A 17360-nucleotide genomic window follows, 5' to 3' on the forward strand; every position below is an offset into this window, starting at 1 on the left:
GATGCCCAGAGACCCCAGCCAGATGTCCAGCCACGAAGTGGCCTGCATGGCACACTTTGCGACCTTCTCCTGGCTTAGGATCTCCGTAGCCGAGAATGTCACCTACCGGGCGGAGAGTTTCTCGAGAGAAATTCTCCTAGAGAGCTTTTCCACAGAGTGGTGGAGGGGAAGAGCTAAACAAGACTCCCCCATGATCTCGAAGTACCTCCTCTGTTGTACACGAGGAGGTGGGAGGAGTTTATTCCCGGCAGAGGAACGGCTGGAGGAGGCGAGTTCGGAGAGCTGGCCCTCAACCTTGTCTCTGGCACTCTTTACTCCCTGGGACCAGGGCAGAGCCGCACTGGCCTTTGGGAGCTTCTGGGTACCGTAGACTTGGTCCAGGACCGTATCCTTGCCTTCGCGGGGGGCGGTCTCGGGGTCCTTGAATCCGTTGAGTTATCTCATTAGACTCAGGACCTGCCAGAAGGCATGCTCCGACTCGTGCTGCTCTCCTCCTTGTGGACTGGCAGCAAGGTCTCCTGTCCCCAGTAGCTCTATTTGGGGAGATACGTGGACGTTCTCCTGGGGTCTCGCTAGCTCTGGTCGAATCCGGGTTGAAGACTTAGGAGCAGTCTTCGAGTCCTTAGGCTCCCACCTGGGAGGGATACAGGACTCAAGCAAAGAAGTCTGGGGGCTCCTCTCCACGCGAGACGGTTCTCTTCCTCGTGGTGGGGTTCCTCCCATTGGTGCCGTGGGAGAACGCCTCACCTCGCTGGATTCTCCTGAGGACGGAAAGGCTTCGCCCACAGGGGAAGGAGAGTGTCTGCGAGGGGGAAGGGGCCTTCCTGACGGACTTCTTGGGAGCCAGCTTAACCCTAGGAGAAGTTACCACGAAGTCCACTCCTCTCCTTCTCTTCAGCAGGGACGAGGCTGCCGTTAGTTTCAGTACCAGATCAGCGAGGGCCGGCTTCATAGCCTGCACAACCGCTTTGATCAGGGACCCGAACCAAGGCTGGCGGCTGACCGACGCAGTGTCAGCAACACCCGCTGGAGGGAAGGGGATCGGCTGATCCTTAGGAGTGGATACCACGGGGCCGGCCTGAAAAGAAGAATGTTGCGTAGACCTCTCCGAAGATTCTTCCTGCTCCTGGACGTGCGCAGCTCTGCACTTGCGGGGTGGAGATCACGGGGACGAAGATCTGAAAGCACGCGTCCCCAAAGACTTGCAGGGTTGGGCGCGCTGCGAAACCCGGCGGGAATCGCGGGCGAATGTTGGCGTGCATGCGCGCGGAGATGAAGGCGCGGGCGCGGGGGCGAGGGTGTGCGGGCTCGTGGGCGCGCTGGTGAGTGGGTGCATGGGCGCACAGGTGAGGGTGCGCGCGGTTCTAAGGGCGAGCGCTGGCGGTCGGAAGAACGATGGCGCGTAGGCGATCGGTGGCTCGGTGGCGCGTTGGCAAGCGATGGCGTGTTAGCGAGCGATGGCGCGTTGGCGAGCGATGGCGTGTTGGCGAGCGATGGCGTGTTGGCGAGCGATGGCACGTTGGCGAGCGATGGCACGTTGGCGAGCGATGGCACGTAGCGCGAACTGGCGATCGACTACACACAGGTGAGTTAGCGCGTGGTCGTGTCGGAGACCTATGGCGATCTGGTGCGTGGGCGGGTTGGCGCGTAGGAGAGCGCTTGCGCGCAGGCGAGGGATCGCGCGGGCGCGTAGAAGATCGCTGGCGAGCGATGGTAGAATCGCTGGCAGGGTCGCGCTGGCGCTCGTACGATGGTAGAATCGCTGGTTCGCGCGCGGGCGACCGTTGGTGTGCATGCGCGCGGAGATGAAGGCGCGGGTGCGCGGGGGCGAGGGTGCGCGCAGGCGGGAGGGCGCGCGGGCTCGTGGGCGCGCTGGCGAGTGGGTGCGTGGGCGCGCAGGCGAAGGTGCGCGTGGGCGCGCAGGTGAGACTGCGCGTGGGCGTGCAGGTGAGGGTGCGCACGGTTGTAAGGGCGAGCGCTGGCAGTCGGAAGAACGATGGCGCGTAGGCGATCGGTGGCGCGTTGGCGATCGGTGGCACGTTGGCGAGCGATGGCGCGTTGGCGAGCGATGGCACGTTAGCGAGCGATGGCGCGTAGCGCGAACAGGCGATTGACTACGCACAGGTGAGTTAGCGCGTGGTCGTGTCGGAGACCTGTGGCGATCTGGCGTGTAGGAGAGCGCTTGTGCGCAGGCGAGGGATCACGCGGGCGTGTAGGAGATCGCTGGCGCGCAGGAGATCGTTGGCGCGCAGTTGCGCGTTCAGAAGGAACCAGCTGGGGCGCAGGACCAGAGGGCGAGGTTGCGCGTAAAGAGACATCTCGTGGGCGCGCGGGCGCGCAGGTACTTGGGCTGCCTTAGAAGAGCGCACAGGAGAGTGCGCGCGATGGCGCGCAGGCGATGGCTGGCGCGTAGGTGAACGTCCGCGAGGAGGCGGAGGAACAATGTCCTTGCCTGCGCCCAGATCCGGAGATCGTGGGTGCGCGGGCGAACGTTGGCGCGCATCAGGAACAGGGCGCGCAGTTGTGCGCTGACGAGCAGGAGATCGTGGGCGCTCAGGAGACCAATGGCGCGCACTGCGCGCAGCAGGAACAGGAGTGCGCTGGCGCACAGGAGGTCTCTGAAGCACAGGTGAGCGCTGGCGCGCAGGTGAGCGCTGGCGCGCAGGAGAGCGCTGGCGAGCAGGAGAGCGCTGGCGAGCAGGAGAGCGCTGGCGAGCAAGATATCTACGGCGAGACTCAACAGGAGATCGTCGGCGCGTTGAATCAGAAGACTGGTCAGCAGGAGAGCGCTTGTGCGCTACTGCGCGCGAGCGCGCAGGAGAACGTAGGCACGCAGGTAAGACCTGGCGTTTAAGGGACTCACCCACATTGTGGGATAAGCCCTTTTGCCCCGAAGGGACCGGTGCCCGTTGGACAACAGGGAGCGTAGGCGCCCACTGCGCATCAGCGTCCAGGAACGGAGATGGAAGACTGGAAGGTATGGCAGGCGTCGGAGATCGCGAACGATCTGCGGAGAGGTCAAGTGATGCAGCTGCAATGGTCTGCTCTCGTCGTGGAGGATCCTCTGCGGGGGACGTCGAAGGCGAAGATCCGAAGAGGCGCCTCCTAACTCCCTTGTAAGAAGAAGGAAGGCCTCTACGGCAAAGAGGAGGGCGAGCCTTATGGCGAAGACGACCTCGAGGCACAGAAACACCATTGTCTGTCCTCCGAAGAGGAGTCTCTGTCGGTGCACTCCCCCAAGGGGGAGAGTCACCCGCAGGAGAGACCGTTGGACCCAGCTCCTCCTTCGAAGGATGTTCAGAGGGGGGAACTGAGCCTTCAGCAACATCCGCAACCGCAGCAGGGGTTTGGCCCGACCCGTCGGAAGCCTCTGCCACAACAACGTCGACAATAGACAGAGGATCTACCTCTGCTATTACCGGCGACTGTTTGACAGCTGCACCCAACTGGATCAGGTCAAACAGGGCTTCCCTGGAGGGCGAGCCCTTAAGCCCCAAGGAAGCCCAAAGTTGTAAGAGATCATCGTTAGCAACATGGTCATCAGCAAGATCAATGCCCTCCCCCGGAGTAGGAGGGGGAGCTGCCTCGCTATGGGAGGCAACGCCCTCTCCCGAACCCCGAGATTGGAAAACAAAAGAAGGGCCTGCGGTACCACTCGCTGGCCTCTCGCGAGAGACCGATCGAGTGGGAGCTTCGAAGGAGGTTCGGGCAGCGGAAGAAGAGTCCTTGGAACCTTCCTTCTTCAAAGCAGCTCTTGAAGGAGAAAGGTCACGCTTAGGCTTCTTCTTACGCCGCCGGGCAAACCTCTCCCACTGGGAGGTAGGCCACTCCCTGCACTCACTACAGTTTTTATCCCTTTCACACCGTTGACTTCGACAATGCGGACACAATGTGTGAGGGTTCGTCTCGACCGCCGACATGAACGTTCCACAAGGGCGGTCGGGGAGTCCAGGGCACTTCCGCATGATAGGAAGGAAGGATGAGGCCAACTTCAAGCACACAAGCTGAAAGAAAAAGCAAAACAAAATTAAGGCTGTCAATAATGCGAGGGCGAAGCAGAGACGTCTGCTCATCGCCCGAGCCAAAAGTGAAGTGAAGCAGTTCACCGGTGTGTGAGGGGGGGAGGGGTAGCTAGCTACCACTCCCCTACCCCCTTGCTAACTAGCTCGGGGGTAATTAACCCTCGTTAGAATTCTAATGGCTCGTCATTTCAGCTACGCCGAAAGTAATACCCCATGTAAATAGCGTGGTTTGTATTTCGGTTACTGAACAAATCTGTTTTAAGGAGGCCGGCCAGCTAATTCCGTTTTTCAAATATAGGACTTTGACATTCATACCACTTAATAAGGTGATTTAGGACATCTCCAAATTGTATAGGATTTTGTGACGCCAGGGAAATTTATCCTGAAAATTAGTGTTTTTTAAATTCTATCTCCTCCCTTGATACTTACTATTAAGACCTTGGATCACTACCCTATATAAACCTGATATAGACCTCTAATAAAATAGTGTTTTTTCTAAAAGTAATTTTTTTTTTGCAAGATATGACTTTTTTTCATAAAGTAAAAAACTAAGAAAAAAAAATATAAAACCAAAATTGGAAAAAAAGGGCTCTATTTGATTGTTTTATAATGTCTTTCCAAGTTATAAACCATATTTCAATACTATATCTAAAACTAAGGGAGAAGATAGAATTTGAAGGTCAATAAATCTAGTTTTGTGATATGGGCATTCAAAGTTTTCTTTGTATTTTTACAAATACAATATTAATAAATCATGATCCTTATAAATTTTATGTTCCTTTTTGGATATTAATAAACCAAAACAATGTTATTTATCATAGATTAGGATCACTTTGCTCAATATCTTGCTACTTTGGGGGAGATGGTCGCTCTTCATCATCTCTCTCCTTCATTAACTCTGCTAATATCGCCGATATTACCCACTTATGAACTCTTATTAGCACAGATTTTCTTCTTCCATATGTTAGCGAGATGTTGAAATTGTCTTTTCCTCTATGGCATATCTTTAAAACTAAGGGAGAAGATAGAATTTGAAGGTCAATAAGTATAGTTTTGAGATAAGGGCTTTCAAAGTTTTCTTTGTTTTTTTACAAAGACAACATTAATAAATCCTTATTATTATGAATTTTGTGTTCCTTTTTGTATATTAATAAACCAAAAAAATATTATTTATCATAAGTTAATCATAAATGAAGATCCCTTTGTTCAATATCTTGCTTCTTTAGGCGAGACAGTAGCTCCTTTTGTGTTTTTCATCCTACACCCCCATGCATTGGCATACCGGTTGTGCCCCTTAATGTTGTCACTGTTCTCAAAGTATTTCATTCTAATTGTTCATTACTTTTCACGTAGTTTATTTATTTCCTTATTTCCTTTCCTCACTGGGCTATTTTATCCTGTTGGAGCCCTTAGGCTTATGGCATCCTCCTTTTCCAAATAGGGTTGTAGCTTAGCTAGTAACAATCATAATAATAATAATAATTGCTACCATTCCCTTTGTTTCCCTCTTTATCAGTCTACTCTCCTCAGTACTTTGGTAGTTATCTTCTTTCCACATCCTTTTGGCTATACTCTTTTGTTTCACAGGTATTTGAAGTTCTCAATTACACCACCATGTTTCTTTTTCCTGTTGTTGTTTACCACTTATCTTCCCACACCATGCCTTCAGAAGGTAGTTTGTTCCAAAATATGCAGACCAACAAGTCTCTTTCAATACGAGTTATCAGTATAACAATGATCTCCTTGATTAAAAAAAAATGAATCTCTCCCCCTCCCTAAAACTCTAACTGTGAAAAAAAAATTGTTTCTTCACTAATATACAATTTCAGGACACTCAAGAGCTTTACAAGTTGGTCTGGGCATAAAATGTTAATTTAACGCTACCAGAAACAATCCAAGTGGTACAGCATTCCAGTGTGGTAATTTGCTCCTTTGTGACCCCTACAAGGGTAACCCACAGAGAAGAAGGACCATCTAAGCCAGGCCCTTAAATAGAAGCCTGATGACAGGCATCCAGTATTTTGCCGGAGTTATGTTATGAGGTGAGAGTCAGACTTGTTAGCTTTTGTTCTCATCTATACACACGTGTAAATTGTTTCAGATTGATTGCTTAGTTGTAGTCAGTGGTCCTCGATGGTGCAAGAGTAAACTCAGTTATTGATCTGATGTTAGTCTTAGGAGATCACACATTAACCAAAAACAAGTGGTTTTGACAGAGCAAAAAACTATTTTTAGGGAGGTGCTGTGTAGTCTCTTAGGACTCTCCCTCCTCCCTAGCCTCTTACAGGGGAGTGGTACAATTGATTCTCACTGAGAGTTGGAATATAGAGGCTTGGCACAAGTTGGTGCACAGGTAGCATTGTCTTCCACTGTAGTGATGTTTCTCAGTGATTACGTGTCACCAATAACCAGACAATCTCAGTACTGGAGGTGCTGTGCCAAGTTCAATAGTGCCTAAACTTGAGGGTCTCTCTTATTCAGTACTGTCCACACTAAATCTGTGCTTTACAAGCTAGTACGCTGACCCTAGAACAGGGGAGAAAACACTTCTTTGGTAATCATATCATAATGGATTCCCTGTTCTAGCCTTTTACAGGAAAGTCCTTGGAGACCACACACCACCTCCCATAAAAATTGGTTTATTCTTCGTCAAAACAAATTTATTATAATTTGTATTAATTTCTGAAGTTATGGGTTATAAAATGCTCAATAACAAGCATTACAAGCCTTTAAATGTTGAACGTATCGAGGGAATTTCATTTATTTCTTATGGGAAAAACAGTTTTAGGATACAAGCTGGCTACAAGAATAGATTAAAAATGTAAACTGAGGTACTACTGTAAATACAGTACTACTAAACCTAAAAAGCCTGAGATAGGTGAAAAAATGAAGGGAACTATGTATCTATTGAAGACTTCCACTCTTTTCTGGTATATATAGAAGTACTGTAAGCTAAACACTATATGAAAAAATGCAAAATATTAATACACTTTTAACTTAAATACTACACTGATCTATCTACTAGGTATTCAGTTTATTTTTACCTAGCCTCTCTTCTTCCTCGTTTGTCATCTGGATGGGAATGAACAATATTGTGAAGTGCCTGTGCTGCTCTCAGTCGGGTTTCCCTGGTAGGTGCAATATCCCCATCTCCACCATGAAGCAACTGAAAAAAAATCAACAAAAAATACAGCATTATAGTTACAGCATATACTGCTGAAATTGTTTTCCTAAATCTTTAAATATCAAAAAGTATATAAATTTTATTCAAAGTCATAAAAACATTGAATTTGGAAGTCAGGGAATATTATGGCATCCTTGTATCATACAGTACAGTAAACAAGTAGCAAGCAATTATTCTTTTTAATATTATTTTATATTTGTCTTCATGCCTTCACTTCATGTAAAGTTATTAATGCTAAATTCCCTTATAAAGAAAATAATGTATTGGCTTAAAAATCAGTTAATTACAAAATCTATGTATGACTGTTAAAAGTAAATCAAAACCATAAAATAGAGATACACAAAAATACCAGATTTCCTGCTCAGTCTTCCTTACTAAATGGAATTTTTTTTTTTAAGTACAGTACTGTACCTGGATGAGAAGTGGTAAGCAACCAGATTGCCTCATGGCCACACAGGAATCAGGAGATGAAGACATAGCTAATAAAGTACGACTCATGTCATCACGATCACTTGATGAAAACATTGAGAGAAGGCCATAAACCATTTCCACCTGTAAGGAGGTATTTTATAAACACACTATGTTGTGTATGCTCACATGTTTCTTATTTATAAACAAAAATCTTGTGTACACCATTATAATACAGTACAGTAAAATATTATTTTCCTTAGTAAAATAAATTTTTGAATATACTTACCCGATGATCATGTAGCTGTCAACTCTGTTGCCCGACAGAAAAAACCTAAGGTCGGGATACGCCAGCGATCGCTATACAGGTGGGGGTGTACAACAACAGTGCCATCTGTCGAGTAGGTACTCAGGTACTTCTTGTCAACAAGAACCAGTTTTCTCCTCGGTCCACTGGGTCTCTATGGGGAGGAAGGGAGGGTCCTTGAATTCATGATCATCGGGTAAGTATATTCAAAAATTAATTTACTAAGGAAAATAACATTTTTCAATATTAATCTTACCCGATGATCATGTAGCTGATTCACACCCAGGGGGGTGGGTGGAGACCAGCATACATGTTAACATTAGAAGCTAAGTATCCCGTATTTCATTTTAGCAGTTATTCAAAATAACAAACATAAAATAAATAAGTACCTGGTAAGGAAGTCGACTTGAACCATTACTCTGCCTTTTTAAGCACGTCTTCCTTACTGAGCCTAGCGATCCTCTTAGGATGCTGAGCGACTCCTAGGTGCTGAAGTATGAAGGGCTGCAACCCATACTAAAGGACCTCATCACAACCTCTAATCTAGGCGCTTCTCAAGAAAGAATTTGACCACCCGCCAAATCAACCAGGATGCGGAAGGCTTCTTAGCCTTCCGTACAACCCAAAAACAACAATAAAAAGCATTTCAAGAGAAAGATTAAAAAAGGTTATGGGATTATGGGAATGTAGTGGTTGAGCCCTCACCTACTACTGCACTCGCTGCTACGAATGGTCCCAGGGTGTAGCAGTTCTCGTAAAGAGACTGGACATCTTTAAGGTAAAATGATGCGAACACTGACTTGCTTCTCCAATAGGTTGCATCCATTACACTCTGCAGAGAACGGTTCTGTTTGAAGGCCACTGAAGTAGCGACAGCTCTAACTTCATGTGTCCTTACCTTCAGCAAAGCATGGTCTTCTTCCTTCAGATGAGAATGGGCCTCTCTAATCAAAAGCCTGATGTAATAAGAAACTGCGTTCTTAGACATCGGTAAAGCAGGTTTCTTAATAGAACACCATAAAGCTTCTGATTGTCCTCGTAATGGCTTTGTACGTCTTAAATAGTACTTAAGAGCTCTTACTGGGCATAGTACTCTCTCTTGTTCGTTACCAACCAAGTTGGACAGGCTTGGGATCTCGAACGACTTGGGCCAAGGACGAGAAGGAAGCTCGTTTTTAGCTAAAAAACCAAGCTGTAAGGAACATGTAGCCGTTTCAGATGTAAAACCTATGTTCCTGCTGAAGGCGTGAATCTCACTGACTCTTTTAGCTGTTGCTAAGCAAACGAGGAAAAGAGTCTTTAATGTGAGATCCTTAAAAGAGGCTGATTGAAGCGGTTCGAACCTTGCTGACATCAGGAACCTTAAAACCACGTCTAGGTTCCAACCTGGTGTGGCTAACCGACGCTCCTTTGAGGTCTCAAAAGACTTAAGGAGGTCTTGTAGATCTTTGTTGGTGGAAAGATCTAAGCCTCTGTGGCGGAAGACTACTGCCAACATGCTTCTGTAACCTTTGATCGTAGGAGCTGATAGGGATCTTACATTCCTTAGATGTAAAAGGAAGTCAGCTATCTGCATTACAGAGGTACTGGTTGAGGAAACTGAATTCGCCTTGCACCAGCTTCGGAAGACTTCCCATTTTGACTGGTAGACCTTGAGAGTGGATGTCCTCCTTGCTCTGGCAATCGCTCTGGCTGCCTCCTTCGAAAAGCCTCTAGCTCTTGAGAGTCTTTCGATAGTCTGAAGGCAGTCAGACGAAGAGCGTGGAGGCTTGGGTGTACCTTCTTTACGTGCGGCTGACGCAGAAGGTCCACTCTTAGAGGAAGAGTCCTGGGAACGTCCACTAGCCATTGCAGTACCTCGGTGAACCATTCTCTCGCGGGCCAGAGGGGAGCAACCAACGTCAACCGTGTCCCTTCGTGAGAGGCGAACTTCTGCAGTACCTTGTTGACAATCTTGAACGGAGGGAACGCATATAGGTCTAGATGGGACCAATCCAGAAGAAAGGCATCTACGTGAACTGCTGCTGGGTCCGGAATCGGTGAGCAATAATTCGGGAGCCTCTTGGTCATCGAGGTAGCGAACAGATCTATGGTGGGCTGACCCCACAGGGCCCATAGTCTGCTGCAAACATTCTTGTGAAGGGTCCACTCTGTGGGGATGACCTGACCCTTCCGGCTGAGGCGATCTGCCATGACATTCATGTCGCCTTGAATGAACCTCGTTACCAGCGAAATCTTTCGATCTCTTGACCAGGTGAGGAGGTCCCTTGCGATCTCGAACAACTTCCTCGAATGAGTCCCTCCTTGCTTGGAGATGTACGCCAAGGCTGTAGTGTTGTCGGAGTTCACCTCCACCACCTTGCCTAGAAGGAGGGACTTGAAGTTTCTCAAGGCCAGATGAACTGCCAATAGCTCCTTGCAGTTGATGTGAAGTGTTCTTTGCTCCGGATTCCAAGTGCCCGAGCATTACCGTCCGTCCAGTGTCGCACCCCAGCCCGTGTCCGATGCGTCCGAGAAGAGAAGGTGGTCGGGGGTCTGAACAGCCAATGGTAGACCTTCCTTGAGAAGAATGCTGTTCTTCCACCACGTCAACGCAGACCTCATCTCTTCGGATATAGGAACTGAGACCGCTTCTAGCGTCATGTCCTTTCTCCAGTGAGCAGCTAGATGATACTGAAGGGGGCGGAGGTGGAGTCTCCCTAACGCGATGAACTGGGCCAGCGATGAAAGCGTCCCTGTTAGACTCATCCACTGCCTGACTGAACATCGGTTCCTTCTCAGCATGCTCTGGATGCATTCCTGGGCTTGACTGATTCTGGGGGCCGACGGAAAAGCCCGAAAAGCTCGACTCTGAATCTCCATACCTAGATAGACAATGGTCTGGGATGGGACGAGTTGGGACTTCTCTATATTGACCAGGAGACCCAATTCCTTGGTCAGATCCATAGTCCATCTGAGATTCTCCAGACAGCCACGACTTGACGGAGCTCTTAAAAGCCAGTCGTCCAAATAGAGGGAGGCTCTGATGTCTGCCAAGTGAAGGAATTTGGCAATATTCCTCATCAGTTTGGTAAACACAAGAGGTGCCGTGCTTAGGCCAAAGCACAGGGCTTGGAACTGGTAAACGACCTTTCTAAAGACGAACCTTAGGAAAGGTTGGGAGTCTGGATGGACGGGGACATGAAAGTACGCGTCTTTTAGGTCCAACGAGACCATCCAGTCTTCCTTCCTGACCGATGCTAGCACCGACTTCGTCGTCTCCATGGTGAATGTCTGCTTGGTGACAAAAGCATTGAGAGCACTGACGTCCAGCACCGGTCTCCACCCTCCTGTCTTCTTCGCTACCAGGAAGAGACGGTTGTAGAAGCCCGGGGATTGATGGTCCCGGACTATGACTACCGCTCCCTTTTGTAGCAAGAGAGACACCTCTTGCTGTAAAGCTAGCCTCTTGTCCTTCTCCTTGTAGTTGGGAGAGAGGTTGATGGGAGTAGTTGCTAGAGGGGGATTGCGCAAGAACGGAATCCTGTACCCCTCTCTTAGCAACTTCACAGACTGAGCGTCTGCACCTCTGCTCTCCCAAGCCTGCCAGTAGTTCTTGAGCCTGGCTCCCACTGCTGTCTGGAGAGGTAGGCAGTCAGATTCTGCCTTTTGAGGACTTGGAACCCTTCTTCTTTTTGCCACGATGACTGTCGGCACGGGTACCTCCTCTGCTGGAGGTTCTGCCACGAAAGGGCGGGATGAACCTAGACGCTGGTGTGTCCATCCTAGGTCTAGGCACGGAAGGTAAAGCTGTGACTTTACGTGCGGAAGACGCCACCAGGTCATGGGTATCCTTCTGGATCAACGAGGCAGCAATCCCCTTGATCAGCTCTTCCGGAAAGAGACACTTGGAAAGCGGAGCAAACATCAACTCCGACTTCTGGCATGGTGTGATCCCCGCAGACAAGAAGGAGCAAAGGTGATCTCTCTTCTTAAGCACTCCAGACACGTACGAAGCCGCAAGCTCACCAGACCCATCCCGAATGGCTTTGTCCATGCTAGACATGATAAGCATGGCCGAGTCCTTATCCGAAGGGGAGGTCTTTCTGCTTAACGCTCCCAAACACCAGTCCAGGAAGTTGAAGATCTCAAAAGCACGAAAAACTCCCTTCAACAGATGGTCCATGTCAGAAAAGGACCAGCAAATCTTGGAGTGTCTCATAGCCAGCCTGCGGGGAGAGTCAACCAGACTTGAGAAGTCGCCCTGGGCAGAGGCAGGAACTCCCAAGCAGGATTCCTCTCCCGTGGCATACCAGACGCTAGATTTGGAAGCAAGCATGGTAGGTGGAAAGATGAAGGCAGTCTTCCCCAGTTGCTTCTTGGACTGCAACCACTCTCCCAGTACCCTCAAAGCTCTCTTGGATGAGCGCGCGAGTACGAGTTTCGTAAAGGCAGGAGCTGCAGACTGCATGCCTAAAGCGAACTCAGAGGGAGGTGAGCGCGGGGTTGCAGACACAAACTGGTCTGGATACAACTCCCTAACTTTCCTAAAGTCTAAGGAGGGAGGCGTAGACTTGGGTTCTTCTATGTCGGAGTGCGGATCGTCCAAATGCGCAGCTTCGTCGTCATCAGATACTTCTTCATCCGAATGCTGAGGAGGAAGTGGCAAAGGCGGAGCAGACAGCTGAACGGCTGAATCCGGCAGCACGGGTGCATGCGTAGCTGCACTGGATCCAACATCATGCCGCTGCTGGTCAGTCTGCGAGCTGGCAACAACAAAAGCGGAGTGCTGGTGCGTGGGAGGGACTGCCGTGGGTTGCGGAGACTGCCGCATTGCGTCAAAACACGGCAGCTTGACAGCACCTTCCCACTGCTGATGCGGTAGCTCACGCATGTCAACGGAGGGTGCCGCATGTCGGCTAACGTCAACATGCGTCTGGCAGGGTCGACTGCGCATCGGTGGTGGAGCTCTCACAGGTGGAGTGTGGGAGCAGGCAGCCGCAGTATCTGCTGAGCGCACAACCGTGGCAGGTTGTAGGTTAACAGGTGCAGTGTCAACCTTCTCAGCACGATACTCCTGCATGAAGGAAGCAAGCTGAGACTGCATAGTCTGCAGCATAGACCACTTAGGGTCTACCGTGGTTGGTGCGGCAACAGACGGAGTGATTGCCTGCTGCGGAACCACTCTACCTCTCTTGGGAGGTGTGCAGTCTTCGGAAGACTGCGGCGAGTCCGAACTGACCCAGTGGCTACACCTGGGCCGTTGGACTCGCTCGGAAGGGACCTTGCGCTTGAGAGGTCGTGAGACCTTGGTCCAACGTTTCTTCCTAGAAACTTCTTCCACAGACGAGGAATGAATGGGCTCACTCGTCTGTTTGTGGATGGGACGATCTCTGCAAGATGCGTCCGCAACCACTGAGGGTACATCCGTACGCTGATCAAGGCCTGTCGAACCCTTTGGTCCTTCGACATTGCTTCTCCCCTGGGCTTGGGAGCTTGCAAGAGGTCCCGGACTGGGAGGACGACTGGCACGAACAGATGCACCCTCATGCGTAACACTGACACTGATACTTTTCACCGCACTTGCACTCACTACCCTTCCCACTGCACTTTTTTCTTTCAACTCTTTGACATCGGCCAAAAGTTGATTCCGGTCATTAGCTAATGACTCCACTCTGTCACCAAGAGCCTGAATGGCACGCATCATGTCCGCCATCGAGGGTTGAGCACTAGTAGCAGGGTCGGGAGTCACCACTACAGGGGAAGGAATAGGTTGAGGGGCATGGGGAGAGGAAAAATCAAACGAGCGAGAAGAACTCCTCCTGATCCTATCCTTCTCTAGCCTATGTGCATTCTTTAGGAATTCATTAAAATCGAATTCCGAAAGCCCAGCGCATTCCTCACATCGATCTTCCAATTGACAGGATTTACCCCTACAATTGGAACAAACGGTGTGAGGATCTATAGAGGCCTTCGGAAGACGCCTAGAACAGTCCCTAGCGCTACACTGCCTGTACTTAGGGACTTGAGAATGGTCAGACATCTTGAATTCTTGAATTAGCCAAGGGGGGAATCCAAAATCTATCAAAGTTCATCAACAATTAATCCAAAACTAATCAAAAAGCTTGATAAGCTAATGATAATAACTCCTGAATAGCGAAAGCTAAAATCTAGAGCGAATACATCACCAAAAGCGTGAAAACAACTCCAGAAACAACAGTGTATCCAAGTAGGTCTTGCCGGTGGCACGACAGAGGAAAAATTGGTTCTTGTTGACAAGAAGTACCCGAGTACCTACTCGACAGATGGCGCTGTTGTTGTACACCCCCACCTGTATAGCGATCGCTGGCGTATCCCGACCTTAGGTTTTTTCTGTCGGGCAACAGAGTTGACAGCTACATGATCATCGGGTAAGATTAATATTGAAAAATACAATTTAACTTATATTAATATCTTTTTGAAAGTGACAGTAATATTTCAAGCAATGTTGTAAATAATTAGCAAACATTTTCCTTCTCTAAACATAAAAATTGCATTAGAATTCACAAAAATACTCATAAAACTACCAAACTGATATGGAAAATCCCCATTATAATCCACAATTAAATCATAAGCTGAATAAGGAAAAAACATATTGTATCATTACCGAATTTAGTAATAATAAACTTAGCCTATAAATGAATTCCTTCAACTAACCTTGTTTGTTAAAAGCTGTTGCGTACTCTGAGCTCGTCTATTAGTTACACTCGATGTTGCCATGATTCCTGGGACCTCCTGTGCAGAGATAACAGAACATTTAACATAAACCTAAATCAAAGATATCTATTTCTGACTATCTACATAAGACTATTTTTTCAACACAAATTAACTACTATATCTTCGAATAACCTACGGAAATTTGGCTGTACAGTATTAGTGAGGAAGTACACCATTCAACAACAAATTAGCTACCTATTCAAGAGTAAACTAGTTGCAAGAGCATAGTTTCTCTAAGAGTTATTTATGAAAGCTATCATCATTAATAACAATAGTAAAGTATTAGCATCTATATTAGTAGAAGTAGTAATAATCCTGGTTTACATAGAGAAGTTTGAAGACTAAAATCACTTTTGGAAGACATACTTGATTGCCATTTTTGTAGTGCATGCCCATAGATGCAGGACTTGAGTGCCACAGAGCCTTCTCGAAAGGCCAGGTCCCACGCAACACCGCCTCGATGGCCGGGGGCATCTTTCCTGGTTGGATCTGATGCTGCAAGAGTGTATCTGGAGGAGAGTCTAAGTTGCTGGAATCCTGTGCTGAGAGGGGAGGCCTAGCCCTAGTAGGGACAGGACCTCCATCATTCGAGTGGAGGGTGAGAGTGTCCGACTGGAGGGAATCCAATTCCCGGATTTCACTGACATCCTCTGTTGTTGCATCCTCATCCCGGATCTTTCGAAATAAAAACAATTATAATACATAGATTATTATGATAATAATAATAATAAAAATAATAATGGAGAACTGGACATTTTATGAAGTAAATAATGAAAAGAACCTTACAAACTCTAGTGTAATATGATCTAGGTTTGGCTTCACAGCTTTCATACTGCACAACTGATTTCATGTATATAATGGTCCAAACTATAACAAAAGGAGGTATTCAAATTTCTAATTGTGCAAAATACAGCAAAATTCTTATGGCCAGTTCTTATTGTTAGGGTGTTACCTAAATCACTTCAAAGTCCATGAGATATCTTTTGATAATATTTACAGTGTATTTGAATATAAAGCACAACTTATTATTTTGGAAACAGCTAGATGGCAAGAGAAAGTTTATGGATTAAAATAGCTCAATCAACACATCATGTTCTCAGTTTCACAGAAAAAAAAATTCATAAATATTAGAGAATGGTTATATCATTTCAATGACTGTTACCAAGATGTAATATGATGAGTAATCCATGTCATCTGATCACATAACTGAGAATGATGATATTCTTTAACAAGGTAAAGAACATCAATAAAATTAAAACTGAAACAATTTTCTTTAAGAATAGGGACAGCTTACGTGGCGAAAAAAAAAATATTCGATCACTTTTTGTCTTCTTTCATCTGTACAAATGAAAAAAGGGAAACACAAATTGAATCAAATGTCTTCTTTCACCTGATTAGCATTTACAGCATCCATTATGTCAGTAGGGCGCGGCATAGGTGAGCTAGTTCTAAGATCGTCCTCGTCGTCTTCTTGGTCTTCGTGTTGTTGCTGCTGTTGGAGGTTGTGATTGTTCTGGTTGCGTAAGGTGTCCTGTTGAAGCCTTTGGATTGTCTTCTCAATGGTGTTAATGGTGTGGAGGCGATGCTCTCTCCTCCTCACCATCATATTGGGCGTTCCAAGACGCTGGCCCAACGCTTCCTGAAGGCGACACACCTCCCCCTCCACTCGCCAACGTTCACAACCATCCTGAAGAAAAAGGAAATGTTTAAATTATCTGCTACATAAGGCACAATACACACTTCTCCTCTCTCTCTCTCTCTCTCTCTCTCTCTCTCTCTCTCTCTCTCTCTCTCTCTCTCTCTCTCTCTCTTTATTATCGTAAATCTTATTTATACAGTCAACCTCCAAATTTTGCAAGTTTATTCTTCGCAATTTCTCTAGATTATGACAAAGAACCGTATAACCCATTAAATGAAAAATTAAATAATCGTTAGAAATACTCCTGCGGCAGTAAAATTCTGAAAAGCCTTTCCACTTTTCTAGCTTCATGCTACCTCACTTTACACTCCCATCTCACTCTGACTCATCACCAGTTTCCATTTCAGTGCCTTCCATGCTAAAACTGTGGCATTTCTGGAGAAATTAGCACGTTTTTACTATCTGGTACGGTTTCACTATTTTACGCTATCACGAAATATAGTGCTTTTCATGCTGATAGTGCCTAATACGATAAACTGGTTGCCTTCCTGAGTGTTTCTTCCCAACTTGACTTATTGTAACAATTTCCCCTTTATCAGCGTTATATCTTAAAAAACAATCAAGCGCTTTTCAGAAATTCATGTAGAGTGTATTCAACATCAGAAATGGCAACCCTACTCGTCAGTCTTGCATCGTCTTTCCTCGCGTGTGTCTCACACTTCGGTTCTTTATGAACAGAATCATGTGTTCATGTAAAAAAAAGTGATGTAATTGTATACAGTAGTACATACTGTACTGGACATTGTTTATATTTATGGGGTAATATACTGTAGATACAGTATGTGATTTCCTACAGTAATGCGCAAGAGACTACACCGACACATCAGGAGTTGCGTCATGCTCCACGACTGCGTAGAACTTCGTACAAAAAAGGTTAGTGGTTGTTGTATAAAATATGTACTCTTAGTTAATCTTAAATTGTATACCTATTGTACTGTACAAAATTACAGTAATGTATACAGTAGTATTATTTATTGTAAATGTAGGCTACGTGTGTGGTGAGTC

The 17360-nt window shown here is 47.1% G+C and overlaps 1 protein-coding gene across 4 annotated transcripts in view; it reads right to left on the reverse strand.

The window, feature by feature from the left end:
- LOC137626002 (uncharacterized) overlaps positions 1 to 17360 on the reverse strand; it is a 188347-nt gene that overhangs the window by 160512 nt on the left and 10475 nt on the right. For all 4 annotated transcript variants that reach the window (XM_068357093.1, XM_068357092.1, XM_068357091.1 and 1 more), the window contains exons 2-6: positions 16047 to 16343; positions 15023 to 15331; positions 14597 to 14674; positions 7618 to 7758; positions 7067 to 7188 (exon numbers count right to left, since the gene is read on the reverse strand). In XM_068357093.1, the coding sequence (XP_068213194.1) occupies positions 7067 to 7188; positions 7618 to 7758; positions 14597 to 14674; positions 15023 to 15331; positions 16047 to 16343 (947 nt within the window). The remainder of the gene's footprint in view (positions 1 to 7066; positions 7189 to 7617; positions 7759 to 14596; positions 14675 to 15022; positions 15332 to 16046; positions 16344 to 17360) is intronic.

This window comes from Palaemon carinicauda, chromosome 33, assembly GCF_036898095.1.
Source record: "Palaemon carinicauda isolate YSFRI2023 chromosome 33, ASM3689809v2, whole genome shotgun sequence".
In the NCBI taxonomy this organism is placed as follows: Eukaryota; Metazoa; Arthropoda; class Malacostraca; order Decapoda; family Palaemonidae; genus Palaemon; species Palaemon carinicauda.